The sequence below is a fragment of the Tamandua tetradactyla genome, chromosome 16, assembly GCF_023851605.1.
Source record: "Tamandua tetradactyla isolate mTamTet1 chromosome 16, mTamTet1.pri, whole genome shotgun sequence".
In the NCBI taxonomy this organism is placed as follows: domain Eukaryota; kingdom Metazoa; phylum Chordata; class Mammalia; order Pilosa; family Myrmecophagidae; genus Tamandua; species Tamandua tetradactyla.
In genome coordinates this window covers 14,898,675-14,925,490 of record NC_135342.1, presented here as the reverse complement: position 1 = coordinate 14,925,490, position 26,816 = coordinate 14,898,675, and the positions used below count along the sequence as shown (strand labels likewise).

Genomic DNA, 26,816 nt, shown 5'->3' with positions numbered 1-26,816 from the left:
GGGTAAGAAAGGGGGATCAGGGGCCCTGGGAGCCCTCATCCCAGTAAAAGCCCCTCCCTGTACCCACCACATAGAAAGGGGGCCCATCCCCCTCCTCAGGGCAGACCCAGGCTTGTCAAACGGGAGTCAGGATGAGGGCATGTTCCCTCGCCCACTCGCTGGGTCCTGCTCGACGCTGTCCCAGTATGATGCTGCTAATCACGGATGCAGCTGGACTGGAGCCAGGTCCCATGAGACTAGTCCACACCCCCCCAACAGCCCGGGCCCAGCTCCTTGGAGAGGGTCAGCAGGCCCTGGTCTCAGCATCCCTGGTCAGGACCCAGGCCCCTTCCCACAGGTCCTGGCACAGCTCTCACTCCTAGGCCTGTTTGCACAGCAACGGGACACAGAAAGATGGTTTCGTGAAGTTAGGATTGCAACCCATGTCAAGCCCTACACCATTACAGACCCAACACCCAAACCTTCAAACCACCACCCCTTTCTTACCTCTGTTCTCACCATCTTCCACCCAGGAAACCCCAAAGCCTGGCTCACTCCAGATGCCTTCTCCTTACAACCTACAATCCATCCCTTATCTGAACTCTGAAGTCAACACTTTGAGGATTTCTTCCTTTATTTTCTACCCCTTAGCAGCTCCATTTGAAGAGGATCCACTCCCCCTCCAGGGGACTTTCCATCCATAAAACAGGATCTGTCTAAGGGTCAGCCCCACATCCAACCCTGTGCTGTAACCATCAATGAAATTATGTGCAGCCGGCAGAAATGCAGACAGAGGTGCCCATGTGCACACATCTGCACACACACACACACGCACACCTGGTCTCTAATCCCCAGCCCAGCCCATGCTCAGCCCCTTCCTATCACCTACTCACAGTCCTTGTTTTTCTCCTCTCAGAATCAAACAGAGTAACAGGTATGAAGAGAAATCTTGGGGGTGGGTCAGTTAGAGATCTCCATGGGAGAAATTGTTCTCTGTTGTTCAGCAGTTTCTGGTACAGGGTATGTGGCAGTGGCCTTTCTGCTCAGGAGCTGGGAAGTCAAAGATGACTGATGATAGAAACAACAGCTACAAGAAAATCTCTACTAGACACAGCAATACCAATACCTTGTATTAAGTATCAATCAAGTGTTCCATTTCCATATTATTGAATGAAGCCACAAAAGTGCCTTAGGATGCTGTCCCATAAGGAAATCGTGGCTGAGAGAGAAAGAGATGCCATGTGCTTCCCAGCTAGTAGCTCACAAAGCAGGTGGAGGGGCTGCCCCTCTAAAGGGTGTTTAGCAGCAATTGAAATTGGTTCTGCTCAGGGATGGAACTCCTATGGAGATGCACCGTTCAGATCTCCCTTTAGGAAAGAACTGACTGTTCAGCTGTGAAGACTGCAGCTAGCTTGAAGCTGCCCCTCCTTCAGGGTCTGACGTATTCTTTCCAGCCCTCAACATACTCTTCCCAGGTAGCCCCAGCCAGGGACTGAGCACATCAGGGCACTGGGGCCTGGACATTTCTGCCCAATACAGGAATCCTCACGGGGAGGCTTTGCTCCAGAGCTCCCTGCTGAGTTTGCAAGACATGGTGTCAGACCTGTGTCAATGACTGAGGCTTCCACCCCCCAAACCTACTTCCTCTCTGTCAAGCAAGGCTGACAGATTTGCTTGATAAAGATACAACAAACCTTGTGCTGGTTTGAAAGGATGTATGTACCCTAGAAAAGCCATGTGTTAATCCCAATCAATCTTGTGGGAGCAATGGTTTCTTCTAATACCTATTCAGCACTATAGGTTGGAAATTTGATTAGGTTATCTTGGAGATGTAGACATATCTCCACCCCTTCTATGGGGCTTGGTTAGTTTGCTGGAACCTTATAAAAAGAGGAGATGTTTTGGTGAGAGTTCTTTTTGAGAATGAGGAGAGAGCCTCAGAAGCATGACAGAATGACGGGAGGTCCACGAGAACAACGGGAGAGCCACGAGGTCCATACAGAGGCCACCAGCCAGGGACCTTTGGAGCTGAAGAAGCAAAACACCTCCCAGGGAGCTTCATGAAGCAAGGAGCCTGGAGAGAAGGCCAGCAGACATCACCACGTTCACTACATGCCTTCCCAGTTAAGAGAGAAATGCTGAATTTTAGGCCTTTCTTGAGTGAAGGTAACCTCTTGATGGGGCCTTCGTTTGAACATATTTATAGACTTGTTTTAATTTGGAGATTTTCACAGTGTCAAATTTAAATTAATAAATTTGTAATTTATTAAATTCCTCTTTTTAAAAGATACTCTAGTTCTGGTATATTGCATTCCGGCAGCTAGCAAACTAGAACACCCTCTTAGATTCAGACAGGTTATTACTATATTGATAGTGAAATCAAGAGAAAGCAACCAAGACATCCTTCAATAGGTCAATGGATAACAAGCTGTGGTACCTCCGTGCAATGCAATAGTATTCAGCCATAAATAAAAAATGTGCTCCAAGGTAGGGGGCAGTGGTGCACTGAGGCCTTGGGTCAATCCCTGCCTGTCCCGGGCAGCCACCTGCATCACCATCAACAGTGCATCAGCATCGACCACAGGCACCACGACACGTGTGAGATCTCATGTGTGTGGGCACAGACAGGAGTGCAGCTTTCACACGCATCACCTGTGATGGGTGCCCTTAAAAAAAAAAAGTCTCTAGAATATCCACATGCCATAAAAATAATAATAATTTCTTAATATCATTAAGTACCCAGTCAGTGCTGAATTCTACCTTATTCTCTCAAGTGTCTTGTGGAAAGTTGATTCATTTGAATCAAGTTCCAAAGTCCATATGTTGCAATTGGTTAATATGCCTAATGAGCCCCTCTTAAATCGGCAAGCTCCCTCGCCTTGCCATTTATTAAAGAGATTGTGTCATCTGCTCTCCAGAATATGCTGTCCAGCTGATAGCCACGAGCTGCATGTGGCTGTTTAAATTTAAATTAATTACAATAAAATTAAACTGAAATTCATTTCCTCAGTCACATTCCCTACATTTGAAGTGGCTGACAGCCATATGTGGCCAATGGCTACTGTCTCAGACAGTACAGATCTAGAACATTTTCCATTGTCACAGGAAATACTATTGGGCAAGAGTGCTCTAGAAACTGTCCAGACTCTAAAATGGCCAGTTGCTTCCTCATTGTGTATTTCTCATGTTCCTGAGTCCAGGTGTTTCCTGTAAACTGGTAGTGAGAACCAGGAGGTTGATCAGATTAAGGTTTAATTATTTTAACTGAAGCGTCCCACCGGGAGCACATCAAGTCCAGCTGCCTGTTTATTTTGTGATAACAGCTGCCACTCATCCCAGTGGTCAACGAACACCACATGAACTAGCCCACCCTCCGGGGAGCAGGAATGTATCTGATGTATTTGGCTGACTCAGGAGGACCTGCAAAGTCACATGGTAAAGCCAGGGAGCTATAATTTCAGAACAAGAAAAGAATGAAGATAAGCCAATCTACCACAGAGGGTGCTGTGATAGTTTGAAGCTGTTATGTACCCCAGAAAAGGCCGTGTTCTTTTAATGTGTTCCTGTGGGTGCAGACCTATTGCAGGTGGGACGATTTGATGATGTTATTTCACATACAGAAGCTACGAGATGATTTTAAGAGAAGTTCACAGGAAAAGCCCAGAGAAGCTGAAGAGAGGAAAGTCCCTAAAGCCATAAACTGGAAACAATGAAATCCAGAAGAGAAGGACCAGCAGAGTCAGCAAGCACCTTGCTATCTGATTAGGAGCACAAGCTTGCCCGTGACCAGTTTTCAGAGAAGGAATCTTCCTGTTGATGCCTTAATTTGGACATTTCCATGGAATCTGAACTGTAAACTTGCAAACTAATCAATCCCCATTTTTAAAAGCCAATCTGTTTCTGCTATATTGCATCCCACCTGCTTTAGCAAATCAAAAGAGGTACTATTTTCTTATGTCCATTTTCTAACTTGCCTGAGAGCACACAACGGGGAAGTCATAGAGCTGGAATGCAAACCAATATGGGAGGTGGCTCCAGAGCTCAGGCTCATAAGCGCTACCCTTGAGCCGAACTAGTGGGGCTGTGGTGATTGATGTTCCAGTAAGAGCAGGAATGCAAAGGGCTCGGCATAGCACATGGCTCAGTGCCCCGGTACAGTGCTTGGAACTCGGCTATCTATGTCCATCACCTGTTTCCAGGTGGGCCTTGACTTGGGTTTGGAGAGATTTTTCTAACCTTGGCAGTGGTCCAGGGATGGCAGTTGATTTTTCTAAACACACCTTATTAGAACTTGGAGGCATGGGGGTTAAGGGACAGGGATGAGATCAGTTCAGCAGAGGTTTCTGCGAAGGAGCCTCTCCCCAAGCCTTGGGCGGTGAGGAAGGGTGATCAAGCAGTGGGAGGTGAACATCAGGCAAGAAAGTTGTGGGGGCAGGGGCAGAGGAGGCACCATCCAGCAACACTGGCCTCTCAGAACTAGGTGCACAAAGGTCTGGAATTTTGTTGCTGAGCCCTCTTCCCTGCAAACAAGACATTTCCCCACCTTGTATTCCAAGGCCTAAGACTCCATCTCTCTGAAGGCAGAGCTCCGACATATTTTCCTACTGAAAGTGTGAAACTTATTTCCCAAAAGCAGCCACAGAAGTATTTCAGGACCAAAGTGCTCTTCCAGAACCTTGTCAAACCCTATCTAGAAGTAAACTCCATTTCCCTGGCCCTGGTGATGGCCTGGATGAGCAGAACGAGACGGAAGTGCCATGACATATGACTTCCCAGGATAGAGCATAAAAGGAGTTGCAGCTTCCATCTATCTCCAGTCTCCTTCTCTCTCTTTCTCCTTCTCCTCCTCTTCCTCTCCCTGGGAGCTCAGCCTCCACAATGAGAGGAAGGCAAGCAGTCATGGGGAAAGGGTGCATGTGGGTTGTTCCCACCACAGCCTCTAGGGACGGTCCCAGCTGACAAGGAGCACCAACCCCCAGACACTGAGTGAGGAGTCTTCACCTGATGCCCATCCCCAGCCTTCAAGCTGCCACAGCTGATGCCAGGTAAAGCAGAGAGGAGCTGTCCCTGCTGCACCTGGTAGAATGGCAGATGCATGAGCAAAATAAGACTTCTCATTGGGGTAGTTCATTTCGTAAAATAGAAAATCCCTTGAAGCTCTTTCATAGCTGAGGGGAAAGAGGACTTGGGAAGGCTTCACCCTTCACCCAGACCAAACTCAGATAATGTCAAATCTCTGATCAGAAACCCCCCATGCTCCCTTCACCCCAGAGTTAAAGTGAAAGTCTACACATAACCTAGCAGACCCTTCCTACGTGATCTGCCCGCATCACCATGTCACACCTCCCCACATGCCACCTCCTTACTCTCATCTCTTCCCACTTGCTCTGTCCATCTCTCTGCTCCAGCACACCGGTCATCCTTGCTTATCCTTGAACTTACAAGGCACAGGGCCTTTGCACTTGCTCTTCTCCCAGCTCAGCAGGGTCTTAGCCCAGAGATTCACAGAGTTCAAATGGTACCACGTTAAGCCCTTCCATGACCACACCATTTAAATGACAGCCCCTCCCTGCCTAAAAATGTCAACCCATCCCTGCTCACTGCTTTACATTTCTCCATAGCATCTATCACAATTTAACATACTGCATATTTAACTTATTTTCCTCTGTGTAGTCTGTTTCCCCACTAGAGTGTAAGTTCCATGGGCACAGGGCAGAGATCTCTGCCATCTTTTTCACTACTCTATCCCCTGTGCTCACAACAGTGCCTGACATGTATTTAGCTCTCAGTGAGTATCGAATAAATAAAATGAATGAATGGGTTAGTAGATGGGAGTTTTGTTGGATAAAGAGATCAGGGGAAGAAGAAAGAGTGGGAGAAGAAAAGAGACTGTGCTAGTTTGAGGCTGTTGTGTAATCCAGAAATGGTGTGGTCTTTTCCTTGTTCAATCTTGTGGGGGCAGATTTGTTTTGGCAGGATCTTTATGATTAAGTTGTTTCCATGGAGATATGACCACCCAACTGTGGTCGGGACCTTTTGATTAGGTGGTTTCCGTGGAGATGTGTCTCCACCCATTCAAGGTGGGTCTTAATCCACATACTGTAGTCTTTTATGACAGAACTATGTTCAAAAAAGCTTCAGAACCCACACTGAGACCTTTAGAGATACAGAAAGAAAACATCTCCAGGGAAGCCATTTATAACAAGAAGCCTGGAGAGAAAGCTAGCAGACGTGCCATGGGTCTTTCCAACTGACAGAGAAACTCTGAACATGACTGGCCCTTTCTTGAGCGAAGGATCTTTATCTGGATGCCTTAGTTTGGACATTTTTATGGCCTTAGAACTGTAAACTTGTAACGCCGTTAATTCCCTTTATAAAAGCCAACCCATTTCTACTATACTGCATTGTTGGCAGCATTTACAAACTAAGACAAAACCCCAAACCACATTGAAAATATGAAGATTTCCATTTGCCCAAGAGAGAACATACTTTAAAGAAATCATCTCCAAAATCAAAATAATTCACCACATAATCAAAAAATCTCCAAGCCTTGCCCTTCTTGCTCTTAAGTGTGTCTTGTTTCTCTCGTTTTATTCTAGGCATTGCAAGCATACAGAAAAGCTAAACGATCTTACAGTGAACACCCATATATCCAATTACTCAGGTGCCAACACTTAACATCTTCTGTGTTTGCTTTAACTTATTTCTGCCCATTAATCCATCCTCTGTCCCTCATTTCTCTAGCTTCATTTTTAATGCACTTCAATAGGAAGTTGCAGATTACAGTGCAACCCCTAAATCCTCAATATATCAGTATTTGTTTATGGTTCCTTATTTTCGATTTTGAGGTTGGGTTGCTGATGGCTGGTTAGTTGATGGCTGGCGGTAAGCGGCCGTACTGAGGCAGTCACACAGACACAGAGCACACAGCACACAGCACACGACTCAGGAAACAATCCTCAGGAGTGAGTGGAAGACGTTCACTTTATTGAAGAAGTGCACAGGCTTATATAGGCTGGAAGCATGCAGGAACACGAGTCGGATGGGGATTGGTGGCCATTGTTGCTAGGGCGGAGGGCAGATTTCTGGGATTGGTCATCATTATTGCCTTGCATCAGCCACGGCAGCCAGGTGAGCGATATTTTATGGCTTCTCCAACAAGGGAAATCCAGAAATCTTCAGAGTACATTCACTGAGTTTCAAAAATGCATATACCAGACTTCCGGGCCAAGATGGTGGCTTAGCAATGTGTGCGATTTAGTTCGTCTTCCAGAACAACTACTAAATAACCAGAAACAGTACAGAACAGCTCCTGGGGCCACGTCAGTGACCGGACACACAGTGTACCCCAGTCTGGACCAGCTGGACCGGCTGCGAGCCCCCACAGAACCGTGAGTTCCTCAAGTCATGGCAGCTGATGACCCTCCCCCATGGGCTGCTTCCCAGAAGGGAAAGGAAAGAGATTTTACCAGCAGCAGGGGCTGTGCCCAACCAAACGCCAATTGTGGAATTAGTTCACAAATTCTGACTACTAAAAATAGGCCTCCAGTTCAGGTGAACCTGGTCAAAGCTGAGGTTGCTCATTTTTTCCTGGTGCCAAGGGGGCAGGGCTGATGGAAAAAGAAACAGAGGTTTTTGTGGCTGTGTTTCTACAAAGGCTTGACTGCCTTTGGATTCAGTGGCAGGGCTACTCAGGCTGCAACTGCCCCAGGCATAGGCAGAAACAAACAAAGTTTGAGGGCTTGTCTGGAGCCTGCGCCTTCCCCAGGGGAGGGGTGAAGCCCAACTCAGGTGGAATCCCTCCCTCAAGGAATTCAGACACCACAGCTTGGTAATTTGAAGCCATTAAAGCCAGCCTACAACCTCTCCTCTGACTCCACCATGCCCCCAGCAGGGAGAGTCTGCCAAAGTTAAAGGTATCGCATCATCTCAGGCTGGTGGGACCCGCAGGCAGACAAGCACCACATACTGGGCAGGATAAGAAAAACAGAGCCCAGAGACTTCACAAGGAAACTCTTTCAACCTGCTGGATCTCACCCTCAGGGAAAACCGATGCAGGTGACTCTTTCCTCCTGATAGGAGGCCAGTTTGGTCTGGGAAAATCCGGCTGGGGTCTATAATACCTAAGTAGACCCTCCTAAGAGTGGGGGGAAAAATGCACCATATAAGCAAGGCAAGAAACAAGAAAACAAGAACTGAAAAATTCTCCTCTGTTAAACAAAACTTAAGCGAGAGATCCAGATAAAGCTGAACTGAATGTCAAAGAACAGATAGACAACAAATTCATCCAGCAAGAAAACCCTAGGTAAAAGAAATGAAAGCAATCTCAAGAATAAACTAATTAAGGTAATTAAATGCCTAGAGCCCAGCAAAAAATAACAAATCACACTAGGAAAATTGAAGATATGGCCCAGTAAAAGGAACAAACCAACAATTCAAATGACATACAGGAGCTGGAACATTTAATTCAGAATATACGAACAGACATGGAAAACTTCATCAAAAACCAAATCAATGAATTGAGGGAGGATATGAAGAAGGCAAGGAATGAACAAAAAGAAGAAACTGAAAATCTGAAAAAACAAATCACAGAACTTATAAGAATGAAAGGCACGGTAGAAGAGATGAAAAAAACAATGGAAACCTACAATGGTAGATTTCGAGGGGCAGAACATAGGGTTATTGAACTGGAGGATGGAACATCTGAAATCTGACAAGAAAAAAGAAAATATAGGGAAAAAATGGAAAAATATGAGCAGGGACTCAGGGAATTGAAGGACAATATGAAGTGCACTGATATACATGTTGTGGGTGTCCCAGAAGGAGAAGAGAAGGGAAAGGGAGGAGAAAAACCAATGGAGGAAATTATCACTGAAAATTAAGTCTTATGAAAGACTTAAAGTTACAGATCCAAAAAGTGCAGCATACCCCAAAGAGAATAGATCCAAATAGATGTACTCCAAGACAGTTACTAATCAGAATGTCAGAGGTCAAAGAGAAAGAGAGAATCTCGAAAGCAGCAAGAGAAAAGCAATCCATCACGTACAAGGGAAGCCCAATAAGACTATGTGTAGACTTCTCAGCAGAAACCATAGAGGTGAGAAGACAGTGGGATGATATATTTAAATTATTAAAAGAGAAAAACTGCCAACCAAGAATTCTATATCCAGAAAAATTGTCCTTCAAAAATGAGGAAGAAATTAAAACATTTTCAGACAAAAAATCACTGAGAGAATTTGTGACCCAGAGAGAGCTCTGCAAGAAATACTAAAGTGAGCACTAGAGACAGACACGAAATGACAGAAGAGAGAGGTGTGGAGAAGAGTGTAGAAAGGAAGACTATGAGTAAAGGTAAAAAGAAGGAAAATTAGATATGACATATAAAATCCAAAAGGCAAAATGGTAGAAGAAAGTACTACCCATACAGTAAAAACACTAAATGGTAATGGATTAAACTCCCCAATCAAAAGACACAGACTGGCAGAATGGATTAAAAAAACAGGACCCATCTATAAAGCTGTCTCTACTCAAAGAACATGAGGGCAAGGACACAAATGGACATTTGCATACCAATGTTTATAGCAGCATTATTTACAATTACCAAGAGATGGAAACCGCCAAAATGTCCGCCAGCAGATGGGTGGCTAAACAAACTGTCGCACATACATATGATGGAATATTATGCAGCTGTAAGACAGAATAAAGTTATGAAGTATGTAACAACATGGGTGGACCTTAAGAACATTATGCTGAGGGAGATAAGCCAAAAATAAAAGAATAAAGACTGTATGGTCTCACTGATATGAACTGACATTAGTGAATAAACTTGGAATATTTCATTGGTAACAAAGACCACCAAGAGATAGAAATAGGTAAGATATTGGGTAATTGGAGCTGAAGGGATACAGATTGTGCAACAGGACTGAATATAAAAACTCAGAAATGGACAGCACAATACTACCTAACTGTAATACAATTATGTTAAAACACTGAATGAAGCTGAATGTGAGAATGATAGAGGGAGGAGGGCTGGGGGCACAAATGAAATCACAAAGAAAGACAGACGATAAAGATTAAGATGGTATAATCTAGGAGTGCCTGGAGTGTGTGATGGTGACTAAATGTACAAATTTAAAGGGTGTTTTTGCACGAGGAAGAACGGAGGAGTGTCGTTGCTGCGGGGTTGCTGAAAATGGATGGTAATTAATATTTTAAAATTTCAACTTATGTGTGAGGCTAAAGCAAAAAATGTTTATTTGGTGCAAAATTTATATTTTGACTGGTGTATCTCCCAATATAACTTATGTCGATAGTTGGTTGAATGACATGGGTGCATGGAATCTTGGGTAGGACATGAGATTTTGTTGGCTTGTCCAGAGTGATGCCCCGATGAATCCCAGAGTGATTTGATCAGTAAGTGGAAAAGTATTTGCGGGGTCCCCTTTGAGAAACGGTGGGAACAGGGGAGGATTTAGCCTCCCCAAGTTGGATTCTTGATATTCTCATGGGCAGTGTGGACAACCAAGGCTGTGGGCTGAGCCCCCAGTCTTGGGGGTTGTTCATGTGAAGCTTGACCCCACAAAGGATAGGTCAAGTCTGCTTTAAATTAGGCCTAGGGGTCACCCCCAGGGGAATGTATGTAGCCTCTCTCTCCAGCCAACACAACAAACAAGCTCGCCACCCTCCTTCTGTCTGCGTGGGGCATGACTCCCAGGGGTGTGGACCTCCCTGGAAGCGTGGGACAGGGATCCTGGAGTAAGCTGAGACTCAGCATCAAGGGACTGAGAAAAACTCTAGAGTGAGCTGAGGCCTGGCATCAAGGGATTGAGAGAGCCTTCTTGACCAAGGAGGGGAAGAGTGGGGTGAGACAGGGTCTCGGTGACTGGGAGATTCCAAACAGAGTTCAGAAGTTATCCTGGAGGTTATTCTTATGCATTAGATAGATATCACCTTGTTATCTAAGATGTAATGGAGAGGCTGGAGGAACTGCCTGAAGATGTAGAGCTGTGTTCCAGTAGCCATGTTTCTTGATGATGATTGTATAATGGTGTAGCTTTCACAGTGTGACTGTGTCATTGTGGAAACCTTGTGTCTGATGCTCCGTTTGTCTGCCTTCTCAGCAGACAAGTAGAACATATGGAGTGGGGATGGATAATAGGGGGAACAAGTGGGTTTCTTTGAAATGCTGGTGATCGGTGGGGGTGGGGTGGGGGGGTTGGTGTGTATAATTTTTTTTTTCCATTTTCATTTCGTTTTTCTGTTGTCTTTTTATTTCTTTTTCTGGGTTGGTGCAGATGTTCTAGGGGGTGATCATGATGGTGAATGTGCAACTATGTGACGATGTTGTGAACTGCTGGTTGTGTATGTAGAACGGAATGAGCATAGGTTAAGAATGTGTTTCTTTCTTGTAATATATTTTTTTGATTAATAAAAAAAATTTTTTTAAATGCATATACCAATGTAACCCAAACCCCCACTGAGATAAAGAATAACACTGTCATAACCCCAGAAAGTTCCCTCATGCCCTTTTCCCAGTTAATCCTTGTCCCTGCCTCTGAAGCAACCACTGTCCTGTTTTTTTTTCCACCATAGATTAACTTTGCCTGTTCTGGAACTTCACACAGTGTGTTGTTTCTTGTCTCTGGCTTCTTTCATTCAGCTAAATGATTCTGAGATCCATCCATCCATGTTGTTTTGTTTGCCAAAAGTTTCTGCCTTTTCCTTGATGATTAATATGGCATTGAATGGGTGTTTGCCAGTTTGTTTATCCATTCTTCTACCGATGAACCTCAGTAGCTCTTTAATGGGTCCCCTCTCCATCCCTGTAGCGCCTGCCCTGTACAGCCATCTCTTTTCCCACCCAGGAACCAAGCCCAGCCTCCAGCCTGTTCTCTAGCCTCTAGTCTCATCCACATGACAGCCAGAGGGATACTTATAAGGCATGTTGTGTTCATCTCCTCCTCAAACCCATTCCATAGCTCCCCAGTCTTTTGAGGAGAAAGCCCAAGCTGTTTAAATGGCTTTACAGGCCTGATTGCTCTCACCTCCATGCACCACTCCAGCGTCACATCCTACCTCCTTTCCTCACACTCCATGCTGCAACCACAGTCCACTTTGTAGTTCCTCAAATGCACCATTTTGGTTTTCTAAAGCTGCCAGAATGCAATATCCAGAAATGGGTTGGTACTTACAATGTGGATTTACTAACTTACAATTTACAGTTCTTATGCTGTGAAAATATTCCAATTCAGGCATCCACAGGATGGTAGGTGGACTCTGAAGAAAGGCCGACAGCATCTGGGACACCTCTGTCACACGGAAAGGCACATGGCCAGCGTGTGCTGGTCCTTTGCTCCTGGGTTCCGCTGCTTTCAGCTTCTGATTCCAGAGGCTTCCTCTCTTAGCATCTGTGGGGCCTCTCTCCCTCTGTGAGCTCTCTCTCGAGGTCTTTCTCTCTCCAGGTCTTCTCTCTCTCTCTTTCTCTCTCTTACTTTCCCTCCCTCTTTCTTTCTCTTTCTCTGTCTCGGTGTTTCTCCCTCTAAGTTCACTCTGGTTGTTTCTCTTTCACATTTAACCTCAGAGAAGACTCTGGTAAAGGATTAAGACCCACCTTGAAGTGGGTGGGTCACATCTCAATGGAAACAACCTAATCAAAAGGTTCCTCTCACAATCAGTCTGACCCCACAGGAATGGTTTAAAAGAACATGACTTTTTCTGCAGTACATGACAGCTTCTAACCAGCACATGCACCAAGCTCTCTTTTGCCTCTGACCTGTTGCATTCTCTTCCCTTTGCCTAAAATACCTTTCCCTGGCCCTCTACTTAACCTGCCTCATGCTTATTCCTCTGTCAAGAGTGTCCGTTCACATGTCTCCATTGTTAAGAAACCTTAACAACCCCCACAGGCTGGGTGAGGTGCCGCCACTGAGCTCCCCATAATTCCTGCTGGCTCAGACTTCTCCCCATTTTAATATACAAAGGCTGTCAGTTCCTCCTAAACTTTGGTTCCAGGAACAAAACTCGGCTCTCCAGACAAACAAGGACACTTCCTTTTTAGCAAAAATTAGAAACCATTTCAACAAACACATTTCCCTTCTTGCCTTAGCTGCCAGGAAACTCCGGGTCAAGTTTAATGTTAACCTATATCAGAGCTGCCTGGTGCGTCTGTATATAAAACATTTCAGTTCTATTAACAAGTCAGTTTTCATTGGCCAATGTTAGAAATGTAGGGCCCTCAGGTTTTCTACCTACCATGACTCTATCATCCAACACTTCCTTTCCATGGAATCAGCCCTCCACTCCTTCCCTCTTCCGAATCCTTCCAGCATGCTCTCTGGAACTCTTATTACATGGTTAATAGCCACAGCCCTTCCTCAGTTTCTTTCTTGAACATTTCTACTACCTGATGTCCTTACCTGAAAGTCCCAAGGACACTGCTTTCTGGGCAGCCCTCTCTAATTCAGGCTTTTCATTTTTTCACATGCTACCTGCCTCCATGCTGGGGCTCAAGAACTAATTGCTGTGTCTATCTAGATTCCTTTAGGGCAAGTAGCTGAAATCAAGTCGAACTAATCTCAAGAACAAAATAAATAAATAAAGCAATATTTAACGATTACAGCAGCAATGGCCAAAGAAATATAATATAAAAGTCCAATAATTAAATGGAATTTAATAGGTACATGGGACATTCAGGCATCAGGACTCTCTTTCCCATCTTTTAGTTTTACTTTCCTCTGTATTGACCTCCCTGTGAAGATACCCCTTCCCTTTGGTGGCAGGACAACCCCTCCAGCTCCAGGCTCATAACTCACCCACTTAGCAACTCCAGCAGAAACAGAGAACTTGTTTCCTGAGAGATACACAAAAGTCTCAGGGTTGGTTCTCATTGGACTAGGTTAGATCACATGTCTCCCCTGAACCAATCACTGTGACCAGGGAAACAGAATAAAATGATTGGCTCTGTGTGGGTCCTGTGCCCATATCTGGAGCTGGTAAAGGAAGTAATATGATCCGCTCCCGTTCAAAAATAAAAATAAAAATGAAACAGACTGAGAGGGCAGAGACTAGTTCCCCAAAACAGAACAGCAGGATACTGGGCAGGCAAAATCCACAGATTTCTGCTATGGTATCCTCTTCCTTCATCCATGCAGCATCCAGAACGTTGCCCCCCCCCCCCCCCACGTTGATTAACACCAACACACACCCACACAGACATTGCTCCTTATCCACTTGGTTGCTTTTACCCCTCTGTGGTGAACTTGTACCTCTGCCTTCTCACCTGACCAGTACAAAGATGCCACTTCTCTGCTCCTTTAAAAGTGGGTGTGGGGCGGGCCATGGTGGCTCACCAGGCAGAGTTCTCACCTCCATGCTGGAGACCCGGGTTCGATTCCGGTAGCCTGCCCATGCAAAAAAAAAGGTGGGTATGAAACAAATATTGAACTCTGTTAATGATATACATATTGAAGCATTTAGGGGAAACTGTACAGGTGTCTGTAATTTACTTGGAAATATATGAAAAAAAGAATTGATGGAGTGATGGAAGGATAAATAGATGATCAAAGAGGTATAGTAAAAACGTTAACAGCATAATATAACTGGTCTGTAAACAAACGTTCACTGTAAAATTATTTCAACTTTGCGGTATGAAAATTGACATAATAAAATGTTGGAGAAAGATTCAATAAAAATAGTTTAAAGATTAAAAAAAAGTAGGTGCATTTGAGTTTTAAGCACTTACTTGGCCTAAGCCTCATCATTCATCAACGGGAACCTGTAAAAGGAGTTAGAGAGTCGGTAGAACCGGGTGGAGCAGGGTAGGTGCTGCTGAGGTAGAGGGAGTGACGCTGGAGGAGTGGGGGGCCAGCTGGGGTACGACAGGAAGGGTTGGGGGCTGAAGGGAGGGCCTGGGCACTGAGGGGGAAGGGTGGGATACAGAGGGGGGAAGGAGTCTAGAAATTGGGTGCGGCTGGGCGTTGGGGGCTGAGGAGGGGAGATGGGGCCTTAGAAGGATAAGGAAGAGGGAGCAGAGCTGGGCAACAGAGGAAGGTGGGCTAAGAGGAGGTGGGATTGGGGGAGGAAACAGAGGGCTGAGCGGGGGGTGGGGGGTGGGGGGGTGGTCAGAGGGTGGGGGCTGGGGCGGGCTCAGAAGAGTATTGGTGTTGAGCTTCGCGGGAGAGGCCAGCTGGGCCGTGCGGGCAACACAGCTGAGGAGGTCCGCGGCCAGGGGCGTGGTTAGCGTGTGTGTGTATATGTGGGTGTGCGCGCGCGTGTGCGTGTTTCAAGGCAGCCCCCCCCCACTCCTCCTAGTGTTCGGAGCCTTCGCCTCTGGTCCCGCCTCTTTCTCAGGAGTGACGGGCCCGTCACCCAATCACGCCGCCGGCGGGGAGCTGCGCAGCCAACCACGCGGCGGTGGGCGGAGCTGGGGAGGGGGCTCGCAGGGCCAGGGGAGGGGGCGAGGGGCCTCCAAGAGCTCCGGAGCCGCGACGCGCGAGCCATGGCGCTGGGGCAGCAGCGCGCAAGGTACCGCGATTCGGGGGCAGGGATAATAGGAATTGGGGGCTCCCTGGCTGGGGACCCCTGAGCCGGTTGGGGAATGCGCGGGTGCACATCCCCGCCGCGCCGTCTCCCCTCGGGGATTTCCAGGGGGGACTCCCTCAAGTCCCCGACTGCCCCGCCCCTCTCGCCCGGAGCAGCTTCGGGGTGGCGATCCCCGATTTCCTGAAGCCCTGGGTTCGCTTCCCGCCTGGTTGGGGGTGAAACTCGGGGACCCCACGGAATTGGGTTTGAGTAGTCCCCGAGCTTCTGCCTGTGGAGACAGAGTCTCCACATATTGCCTCCTTTGGCCTCCGAAACCCCAGAATTTAGGTTGGTCTTTGCCACCAGCCCCCTGGGATCCAAACTGAGCCTTTCCGGATAGAGGGAATCCCTTGGGATGGGAGTCCCTTTTGAGCAGACCCTCCTTGACAGAGTCTTGAAGCTTGGGTTCCCCTAGAAATCAACAGCGGAAGCCCCTTCAGAAGCTGCCTGGGACCCAAAAGGACGCTTGCGTCTCCTTCTGAAAGGTAGGGTCCACCCCCTTTCATAACAGGGAGACAAATGACATATTTCCCAATGTCTTGCCCCATACTTCAGCTCCCACCCCAACCTAGTCCGTATGGACGAGGCATAAATCGAAGGGACAGGGAAGCCCCGCCCAAGCCATATTTTGGGGATACCCCTTGTGGGGTGCTGTGTCTGATTCAGTGTGGGATATTGCAAGCCTTGATGCGAGCACTCCCTGCCATAGCTCCAAGTGGCATGCTCCTCGGCAGAGGTAGTTGGGGCGTTTACCTCCTACAGGTGCAGACTGCAGGGCAGAGAGGGACCTGTACTGTGGGTCCACTCTCGAGGGTCCCTATGTGGCCATGTTTCAGGGGACCCCAGAAGGTGCCCCAGGCCCTTGGTTTTCCTTGTCCAATCTGAGGCGTCCAGCAAGCCTCACCCCCTTCCCTCCCCTCTGGCTTCGCAGGTCTGATTGGATCCATCCACACACTCATGTTTTTCACACACGTCCCAGAATCCATCCCCACCCCCACCCCTTCCACCTCATTCTACTCCAGTCCCTGGCTCCGGGCTGACCAGGGTACACCACCACCACCCCCTTTCTGGGGCAGCCAGTCCCCACCCCTCCTGGCGCCCCCTCCTGGCTGGGTGGGGGCCCCTCCTAGCTGAGCCGAGGTGCCCCCCTCCCCACCCAAGGCCAGCCCTTTCCTGTTGTGTCATCCCAGCGCTGCGCGTCAGCCACTCATAACTCGCACCCGGATCCCTGCCACGGTCCTGTCCCCTCCTGCGCCCCCAGGATGGCACCTCAGCCAAAGGGGGTCTGGGTGATGGTGAGTGGGCTCCCCACACCCCATATCCTCTTCCCTCCTTCCTTCTTGCCCCTGGCTTGGGCTTGCTGCCATCCCACCCCGGGCAGGGATATTCTTGGGAAGCCCCAGAGGGGCACACTGCCCCAGGTGCCCCAGAGGAGATGGGGCTTTGGGGACCAGCACCCCACCAGATTACCTGTCCTTGGGAACGAGCAGAGTCAGGGTTCTAGAGACCTCCCCCAAGTCCCTTCTTGAACCCAAATCCTGCCCCTGGCCTCTTAGTGCCAACAGTAGTCCCTGACCAGATACTACCTAAGGACCCACCCTAAATCCCATACACTTTTTGGAAGACTTCCCCCAAAAACCAGCTGAATGGCAGAAGAGAGAGGCCCAGGAACAGTCCTGAATGTGGGGTGGGAGTCTCCCCATTTTGTCCTTGCCTTCCATCGTGGATGGTGAGTTCTTCAGGGCAAGGGAAAGGTGGGCTTCTCCCCCTTCTGGGGCAGGCGGGGAGAGGCTGGCACTGCCGGGCCCCAGCCCCTATTCTCAGGCCAAAGCCTGGGACCTCCAGACCCTGGTCCCACCCTCTGTTCTCAGCTAGAACACGGAGGAAGGCGGGGGAGGGTTCCAGGCGCACGTCCCAAGCTGGGCAGAGTGCCAGGGGGCTGGACTGGGGCTGGGCATAGCGCCAGCTGGGGAGATCCAGAGGCAGCAGGGCTGGGGTAGGGGGAAGGGACTTGAGCCACTGGGCAAAGGAAGGACAGGGACGGGGCACCCTTGGGTGGGCATGCCTGTGAAGGCACAGCTTCTGAGGGCAACAGACTCCAAAAGTCAATGTTCATCCCCAGCTCACTGCTTCCTAGCTGTGTGGCCTGGTGCAGTGTCTGCCCGTTGGGCCTCAGTAACACAGCCTGGAAAACGATGGCCATACTCCCTTCCACACAGGACTAAGGTGAGGAGCCTGGGAGGTAACCGAAGCCTGGGTGGGACACCCAACAGGTGCCCAATATGCTGTTGAGGCACACGGTTCTGGACGGAAGTATACCCAGACCCAGTCTGAATCTTGACTCGGCTCTCCTCACAAGCTGTGTGATCTCAGACGAGTCACATCGCCTCCCTGGGCTGGTTTCCTTATCAGGAAAATGGGGAAGGCAGTAGTTGGTACAGGCTCAGATCACCTGGGGTGTGGACTGGAACCTAACAGAAGCAGCGAAGATATAGAAGGCACTGGGATCACCCCCTGGGTGCCCCTGGGCCGGGAGCCTCCGTTTCTGCCTTTGATAAAGGCAGATAACTTTTCCTGCTCCCTAGACTCGTTGTGAGGATTTGATGAGGTCACTAGTTCTGTGAGTATTCAACATGTCAGAGCTGTTATAATCACTGTAATTTAGTCCTCCACGCCAAGGTATCTGTGTGTCAGCTGTGTACATACCTGGCATGTGTACACACACCACCTGGTGCTTACCACCAAACCCCACAGGCTACGCCCTGCCCAAGAACCTCTGAGACCTGAACCTGCCATCCGGATGTGGACAAAGGGAGAATAATAATAGGTCTAACCTTTATATAGCACTAACTAATTGCCATGTCCTCTTCTAAGCCCTTAACCTATAGGCTTAGAAGTAAAAAATAAAATCTTTAAAAAAAAAAAGTAAAAAATAAAACCCCAGCCCTATGAGGTATCTGCTGTTATACTCAGAGAGACTGGGTGACTTGCCCAAAGTCACACAGTTAAGAAGTGGGAGAGTTGGGATTGGAACCCAGGCCTGAGCCCAAGGAACTAGCCCCAACTCTGCTTAATCGAGGAGAGGCTAAAGACTTGGGTGTCCCTGATGCTAGCAAGAGGCCTGCACTTCCCCTCAGAGGAGCAAATGAGAACAAGCTGGAAGGAGGGTCCCCGTGGCACCAGCTGGCTCCTTCTATAGCAGGAGCAGCGCTGCCACAGACAGGATTAGGGAACCCAGCTGCCTGGGAGTGGGGGGGGGGCCAGCCCCACCCCCGTTCCTCCTCCCTCTGCCTGGGCCCCCAGCTCAGTGAGGCCCGCCCACCCCCACCCTCTGGGCAGGAAGACAAACAGGGCTGGACCAGAACAGAACAGGACGGAATGTCCTCTCGGGCAGGGTAGGACGGGAGGCCCCTGCCCCCCACCAGCCAGGAGGGAGGGAGTGGGGGGATTCCTTAAGCCTCAATCCTTCCAACTCCCCCTCAAGCCTGCCCCCTTCTGTGCCTTCCACCCTGTCACCTAAGGGCTTTTTTCCCCTCTATAGCCAGTGTAAAATCTTCCCTCCCCTCTCCCCCTGGTGCATGGGAGTGGGGCTGTGCCACCCCCAGAAATGGCCTCAGCTTCGCCTTCAGAGCCTCCCCTCCCCTGCTTCCCTGGGCACAAACGCCACAACCACAAGGAGGGGATTAGAGAGAAACATGAAGACTGGATCCTCACTACCAAGGTTCAAATCCCAGCTCTGCCAGTTTCTGACTCTGTGATCTCTTGGGCAAAGGATTTCACTGTTCAGAGTCTCAGTTTCCCCTCTGTAAAATGGCAGTTTAGAAAGCCTCCCTCCCAGGGCTCTTCTGAAGACTGAGTGATTGCCTACAGGCAGATTACTTAACCTAGTTAGTGCTAGACACAAATGCTTTGCAAGTTAGAGCTACTTGGTATTAATGGCACTGTCAATATTATAAATATAGACAAGATTACAGACTATATAAAAGAATAAATATACTATATAATAAGATATGAGTATACACTATATACTATACCATGGATACTATGCTTTGTAATTCTTTATTCAAATACTAAAATGTACAGACTTTGGATTCAGACAAACCTGGAGTTTGAATTTTAAGACAATGACAGAAGCCAGTGAAACACTAAGACCTGGGGACAAGCCCAGAGCCACAGAGATGGAATAATTTAAGAATTTGGGCTGACCAGTGTTCAAACTCTGGTTTCACTACTTGTGGGCAAGGGCTGCACCTCTCTGTGCCTTGGTGTCTTCATCTGGTCAATGGGGATATTGAGCATCAGATAGGTGGATGTTGGTTACAGACTTGGCACAACGGCTGTCACTATACTAAAAGCTGGCTAAGTAGCACATATTTCCTACAGAATCACACTCCTTCCACCCCCAACACACACGGAATTTGAATATTTAAAGTGGATTTAAGAACAGGGGTGCCTTGGTTTGACAGAAACTTTGGTGTGCTGTCACCCTGGGGAGACCCTGTCCCTCTCAGGGCACCCCCGTTGGTGGGTCGTTGAACTTTGAGATGTGTGCTTATGAATTCTGAGGACTCAGCTCAGTGGAGGAGGGGAAAGGGAAAGCAAGGGGATTCTTGGAGGCTGCAGACACTTCAGGCTCCCTTTTTCCCTGGCCCCGGGCCAGTTCAGCCAGTGCCCCCTCCCAGCAGGAGGCCTCCCTGGTCCCCAGGCGTCCCCAGCTTGGGCAATAAGCAGTAGATAAGTCAGGGAGGGGACAGAGCAGCCCTAGGCACGCCTCGGAGAGGAGCGGGGCCCAAAGGGAAGCATGGGCTGGCACGGAGACAGGTAAAAACCTGGGCTAGGAGAGGCTCCAGGGACTAAGCCTTCCAAGCCGAGCTGGCCGGGACCTCGTCTAGGCCACACGGCGAGGCCCTGTCCTCTGTGACCTCGGGCCCTAAGGTCCAACACCCCGCGTACTTGTCCCGTCCACCTTTTTTTCTTCAGGGGAGCGCTGTAAACGCTGCTCTTGCCCTCAGGTCGAGCACGGAGCTGCGCAAGGAGAAGTCCCGGGATGCGGCCCGCAGCCGGCGCAGCCAAGAGACCGAGGTGCTGTACCAGCTGGCGCACACGCTGCCCTTCGCGCGCGGAGTTAGCGCACATCTGGATAAGGCCTCCATCATGCGCTTGACCATCAGCTATCTGCGCATGCACCGCCTCTGCGCCGCAGGTGAGCCCCGCCCCCCACAAGCCGCGCCCCGGGAAGGCTCCGCCCCTGGGAGGTCCCATCTGGGCTAGGGCCCGCCCCCAGGGAGCCAGATCCGGACCAGGCACCGCCCCCTGAGGTTGTCTTCCAGGGGGGGCGCCCCACCCCTCCTTGAAACCCCTTCCCAGGCGAGGACCCGCCCCCTTCGAGCTGCAGGCCCCCCGAAGCCCAGTTTCCTGGAAAGTCCCGCCCTCAGTAGCCTATCACGTGAGAGGCCCCACCCCCTGGGCCTGTGCCCTGTTGGAAGCTTTCCTAGTAAGCTTAGGGAAAGGGAAGTCCCATAACTGCTGGAGGCGCCTCAACCCGTAGGATTTGATCCTCTGGAGGCCTTCACAGCTAGACCGGTCTCTGAATTGTTCTAGAAGACTCCGCTGCCTAATTCTTTTTAACGTAGGACAACCCTTCTTCCCCTTCCCTCCTCCCCCACCCATTTCCTTTAGAAGCCATCGCAGTGAATTTCCCACCCAGTTTAAATTCCACTCTTCCGGATGCTTTGACACACACACACACACACACACACACACACACACACACACACCCCTACCTTTTGGAATCCCAGGACCCTGAATACGTTTTATTATGGGGGAAGCAGAGTCATGGGCTGGCAGATTTTGCCCTATTAGAATTCCCTACCCCCGAGGATTTCAGTTCTGTGGTTGGCTCTTCCCCCTTAGAGTTGAACTCTGTCCCTTGGGAATCCTCACTCCTTTAGAATTCTGTACCCTGGGAGACTCATGCTCTTTAGAATTCTGCCTCCCTCCCCCAAGGCCCTGCTCTCTAAGAATTCTGAATCCCTGGGAGAATTGGCTCTCTTAGAATTCTGTTCTCTTGGGAGACCCAAGCTCTTTAGATTTCTGTCACCCAGGAGGCCCTGCTCTCTTAGAATTCTGTTCCTAGCTGGTTCTGCCCACTCCTTTGGGACCCTAGACCACTGGGATGTCCCCCACTCACCTAGGGGTACCAGTAGCTTACTCTGAGTGAGGAAAGGCAGAAGATGTCTAGCCAGTTTGGGCTCAGGGCTGATGTGAGATGCCCTGTCCACTCTGCCCCGGGCACCAGGGAAATGGAACCGGGCAGGGGGAGAACCACTGGATGCCTGCTACCTGAAGGCCCTGGAGGGCTTCGTCATGGTGCTCACTGCTGAGGGAGACATGGCTTACCTGTCGGAGAACGTCAGCAAACACCTGGGCCTCAGTCAGGTGAGATAAGCTGCCTGCTGTGTGCCCGGCCTGTGCTGGGTGATGCTGGGGATACACAATGATTATGACATCTCAGGCCCTACCTCTGTGGGCTCACAGTACAGAAGGGAGACAGGCATATCACCAGACAGGAAGACCCAGGCTTGTCACGTCTAGGACTGAGGGAGCCAGAGTGAGAGGGCACACCTGACCTAGCCTGAGAGGTAATGAAGGGCTTCCTAGAGGAGAAGATATCTGGGCTGAAACCTGAAAGAGCTAGCCAGGACAAGGGGGTATGGAGACCTGGCCATATGGGATGGAACCACTGAAGACTGGGAACAGAACATGCAAAGGCCAGAGACGAGATCAAACAAAGCATCTCAGGGGGAATAAAGAAGTTTATGCTGGCTGGGTGCTAAGTGCAATGGGAAGAGTTGAGAGAGAAAAGGTTAGAATGGTCAGTAGGGCCCAGATAATTTAGGGTCAAATTAGAAAGTTTATCTCCAGGAACTAGAGTATTGGAAACAGAAGAGAAGTTGTTTCAGAGAGGTAGAATCAGATTTACATTTTAGAAAGATCCCTGTAGCTGTCACATGGAGATAGAATTGAAGGTAGTAAGATTAGAGGCTGGAGACTAGCCAGGAGGTGGATAGAGGGGCTCAGGTGGGAGAAGAGAGGTGAGAATAAGGACCATGAACCCTGAAAGCAAGGCCTATGAGAGAGGAACCATTCTTTCTTACCATTTCACAAAATGGGCACTACAGTTGTTACCTATTGCTTTTCTGCCTAGAATTCATTACCCCACTCCTGGTACTAATTTTGCTATTTGTTTGAGTCCTTGAGCTCAGACTGGTGTATGTCCTAAGTTCACAAAGCTAGGAAATGGCAGAGCAAGGATGTGAATCCAGGCACAAGTGGTACTGTCAGTGTAGGAAGACATCATTCTTCCACTTGTACCAGACTGTGATCTGATGTGGGACCCCTTCATCTATGTCCCCGGCTCCCAGCACCACACTGGTTTCTTGAATTGAAATGAAGAGTTGTTCTAGTTTGCTAGCTGCTGGAATGCAATATACCAGAAACAGAATGACTTTTTAAAAAGGGGAATTTAATAAATTGCAAGTTCACAGTTTATAGGCCAAGAAAATATCCCAATTAAAGCAAGTCTATAGAAGTGTCCAATCTAAGGCATCCAGGAAAAGATACCTTGGTTCAAGAAGGCCAATGAAGTTCAGGATTTTCTCTCAAGTGGAAGGGCTCGTAGTGAACACAATCAGAGTTTCTCTCTCATCGGGAAAGGCACATGGTGGACACGGTCAGGGTTTCTCTCTCATCTGGAAGGGCACATGATGAACACAGTGTCATTAGCTAGCTTCTTCTCCTGGCTTCCTGTTTCATGAATCTCCCTGGGAGGCATTTTCCTTCTTTATGTCCAAAGATCGCTGGCTGGTGGACTCTGCTTCTCATGGCTATGTCGTTCTGCTCTGCTCTCTGTGAAACTCTTTCATTCTCCAAAATGTTTCCTCTTTTATAGGGCTTCAGAAACTGATCAAGACCCACCCAAATGGGTGGAGACATGCCTCCAGCTAATCCAGCGTAACAACCACTCTTGATTAAATCACATCTCCAGGGAGATGATCTAATTACAGTTTCAAACACTGAATAATTACAGTTTCAAACACTGAATAGGGATTAGAAGAAACAGCTGCCTTTACAAAATGAGATTAGGATTAAAACATGGCTTTTCTAGGGTACATACATCATTTCAAATCAGCACAAGAGTTGAGTCTTTGCTGGGTGTTCTAGTTTCCTAGACTGCTAAAAGCACATATCATGAAAAGATTTTGGCTTAAACAATAGGAATTTATTAGCTTATCAGTTTACAGTTTTGAGGCTGTGAAAATGCCCAAATCAAGGCATCGTAAAGGGTGATGCTTTCTTTCCAAAGACTGGCTACTGATGATCCTTGACTTCTCTGCCACATGACAAGGCACAAGGTGGCATCTGCTGGACTCTCCCTTCTCTTTTGGGTTTTGTTGCTTTCAGCTTCTTCTGAGTCTCTCTGTATATATCCATTCCCTTTATAAATGACTCCAATAAGAGGATTAAGACTCATCCTGATTGAGGTGGGCCACCTTAACTGAAATAGTCTCATCCAAAGATCCTACCTAAAATGGGTCCACACCCCCAGGAATAGATTAGTTTAAGCCCATGCTTCTTTGGGGTACATGCAGTTTCAAACCACCAAACCGTTTCCTCATCTAATCCATCTTAACCACTCTTGACTAAATCGCATCATCCAGGGAGATGATCTGATTACAGTTTCAAACATACAGTATTGAATAGGGATTATTCTACCTTTATGAAATGGGATTTTGATTAAAACATGGCTTTTCTAGGGGCAATACTTCCTTTCAAACCAGCACAAGCCCCAAGACCACCTCACTCACGGTTCAGCAGTTTGTTTATATTGCCTCCTCAAAGAAGCTTTCCCTGATTGCTCTTTCTAAAACAGCTTGCCCATTAGTTCATCACCTTAACCATGATTTTGTTCTCTTTATATCACTTATTCTACTGATATATATGAAATTTTATTTTGGTTCGTTGGTTGCCTGTCTCCCCCTACTGGATAGTAAGGTCTTCAAGGCAAGAGATTTTGTCTTTGTGGCCACTACTGTGCCATACCATTTAGCAGAGGACCTGACACAGGGTAGGTGCTGAATAAATGGTTGTTGAATGAATGAATAAGACGTTGGTGAGGTCATCTAGGCTGTGAACTAGCATAGGGGTGATGAGGATAAGAAGGAGAAGAGGGGTCTGGGACTGTGGCAAAAGCCTTTTCCCTCCAAGACATGCCCTCTGTCCCCCACCATCACAGCTTGAGCTCATCGGACACAGTATCTTTGATTTCATCCATCCCTGTGACCAAGAGGAGCTTCAGGATGCCCTGACCCCCAGGCAGAGTGAGTCCCCTGGAGGCCTTCTGTCCCCATTTTACAGATGAGGAAATTGGCCCTGCCCTTCCCTCAGCATGTGCCCTCCCCCTCTGGAACACTGGACTGAGAAAAAAAGTGAAGGGGAGGACACAGCCCTGCCCTGGGGGTCTGAGAGAATACTACTCTGCCCTGGGGGTCTGAGGGAACATATCCTACACAGCCAGAGGGGGTCCCTCTCTAGCTCCAGGTCCCATTTTTGAGGTGAGGCTTGGGAGGCATTAGGGTCCAGGGTTGGAGGGAACGGGGGCCTCTCCACAGCTGCACCGTGACTCCCCATGGCCCTCCCCAGGCCTGTCAAAGAAGAAGCTAGAGGCCCCCACCGAGCGATGCTTCTCCTTGCGCATGAAGAGTACCCTCACCAGCCGCGGACGCACCCTCAACCTCAAGGCGGCCACTTGGAAGGTAGGTGGGGCCTAGCCTAGATAAGGGTGAGGGGCCCGAGACCCACCGGCCTGGGCCTGAACCCCAGAAAGTCTCAAGGGGGTTGGAGCCCAGGGTTCTTGTGGGCTAGGTCTAGCGGGTCCTTATGGCATCTAAGGGTTTGGGTATGAATTTGGGGTCTAGAGGTCTCCATCATCTTTCTTAGGCTAGATCTCTGTGGGCCTGGGGAAGGGGTTCCTCAGCCTTCTGAGCCTGGATCTCCATGGGGTTGGGACCTGGGGTCATCAGAACCTCCTAAGCCTGGTCTCTATGGGGTTGGAGTCTAGGGTCATCAGAACCACCTGAGTCTGGTCTCTGTGGGATTGAGATCTGGGGTCATCAGAACTTCCTGAGCCTGGGTCTCTATGGGATTGAGACCTGGGGTCATCAGAACTTCCTGAGCCTCGGTCGCTATGGGATTGGGATCTGGGGTCATCAGAACCTTCTACGCCTGGTCTCTGTGGGGCTGGGGGCTGGGGTCATCACAAACTCATGAGCCTGAGTCTCTATGGAGTTGGGGTCTAGGGTCATCAGAACCACCTGAGTCTGGGTCTCTATGGGGTTGGGACTTGGGGTCATCAGAACCTCCTAAGCCTGGTCTCTATGGGGTTGGAGTCTAGGGTCATCAGAACCACCTGAGTCTGGTCTCTGTGGGATTGAGACCTGGGGTCATCAGAACTTCCTGAGCCTGGGTCTCTATGGGGTTGGGATCTGGGGTCATCAGAACCTTTTGAGCCTGGTCTCTATGGGGTTGGGGTCTGGAGGGTGTCAGAACCTCCTGAGGTTGGGTGTCTCTGGGTTGGGGATGCCACAGGGATTTCTTCTTCTCAGCTCCCTTTGGAGCCCACAGAGATATATGTCCCAACCCACAAGTAGCCCCAGGTCCAGAGACAGAGTTATTCACACAGAACGCTCAGGGGTTCCCTGTTGACCCAACGCCCCACCCCACCAGGTGCTGCACTGCTCTGGGCACATGAGGGACTACAAGCCCCCCACACAGCCTTCCCCGGCCGGGAGCCCCAATATAGAGCCACCCCTACAATGCCTGGTGCTCATTTGTGAAGCCATCCCCCACCCGGGCAGCTTGGAGCCCCCGCTGGGCCTGGGGGCCTTCCTCAGTCGCCACAGCCTGGACATGAAGTTCACTTACTGCGATGAGAGGTGGGCAGGAGCCCAGCTGACCCCCCACCCACCCACCCAGCTCCTCCTTTTCCCTTGCACCCAAGTTCAGTCGCTCTGTCCCCCCACCTTTTGCCTCCCTCCTTGTATTTCTCTCTCTGATATTTCTGTGAATCTTTTTTATCTTAGCATCTCTCTCTGTCTCTCTCTTTAAGTCTTTTCCTTAGCATTGCCTATCCAACCACTGCATCCTTCTATTGCTTTCCCTAAATAAATCAATTTGTATAAAACAATTAGCACAGTGCC

General features: G+C 49.0%; 1 protein-coding gene and 1 long non-coding RNA gene across 9 annotated transcripts in view; one reads left to right on the top strand and one right to left on the bottom strand.

The window, feature by feature from the left end:
• Positions 1–762: 762 nt before the first annotated feature.
• Positions 763–22,041, bottom strand: LOC143658938 (uncharacterized). Its single transcript, XR_013163374.1, has 3 exons — positions 21,958–22,041; positions 14,258–14,378; positions 763–1,029 (listed from the first exon to the last, which is right to left on the bottom strand). It is a non-coding gene; the product is annotated as an uncharacterized LOC143658938 (long non-coding RNA).
• HIF3A (hypoxia inducible factor 3 subunit alpha) overlaps positions 15,413–26,816 on the top strand; it is a 33,200-nt gene continuing 21,796 nt past the window's right edge. For 2 of the 8 annotated variants that reach the window (XM_077131365.1, XM_077131372.1), the window contains exons 1-6: positions 15,413–15,501; positions 20,571–20,761; positions 21,857–21,996; positions 24,854–24,938; positions 25,261–25,373; positions 26,344–26,552. In XM_077131365.1, the coding sequence (XP_076987480.1) occupies positions 15,476–15,501; positions 20,571–20,761; positions 21,857–21,996; positions 24,854–24,938; positions 25,261–25,373; positions 26,344–26,552 (764 nt within the window). In that variant the 5' untranslated portion in view covers positions 15,413–15,475. Of the gene's footprint in view, positions 15,502–16,712; positions 16,854–17,587; positions 17,785–18,922; positions 18,954–19,017; positions 20,380–20,570; positions 20,762–20,790; positions 20,877–21,856; positions 21,997–24,853; positions 24,939–25,260; positions 25,374–26,343; positions 26,553–26,816 lie in introns of those variants that run through there. The other 6 variants (XM_077131370.1, XM_077131369.1, XM_077131368.1 and 3 more) reach the window with 6 other exon arrangements.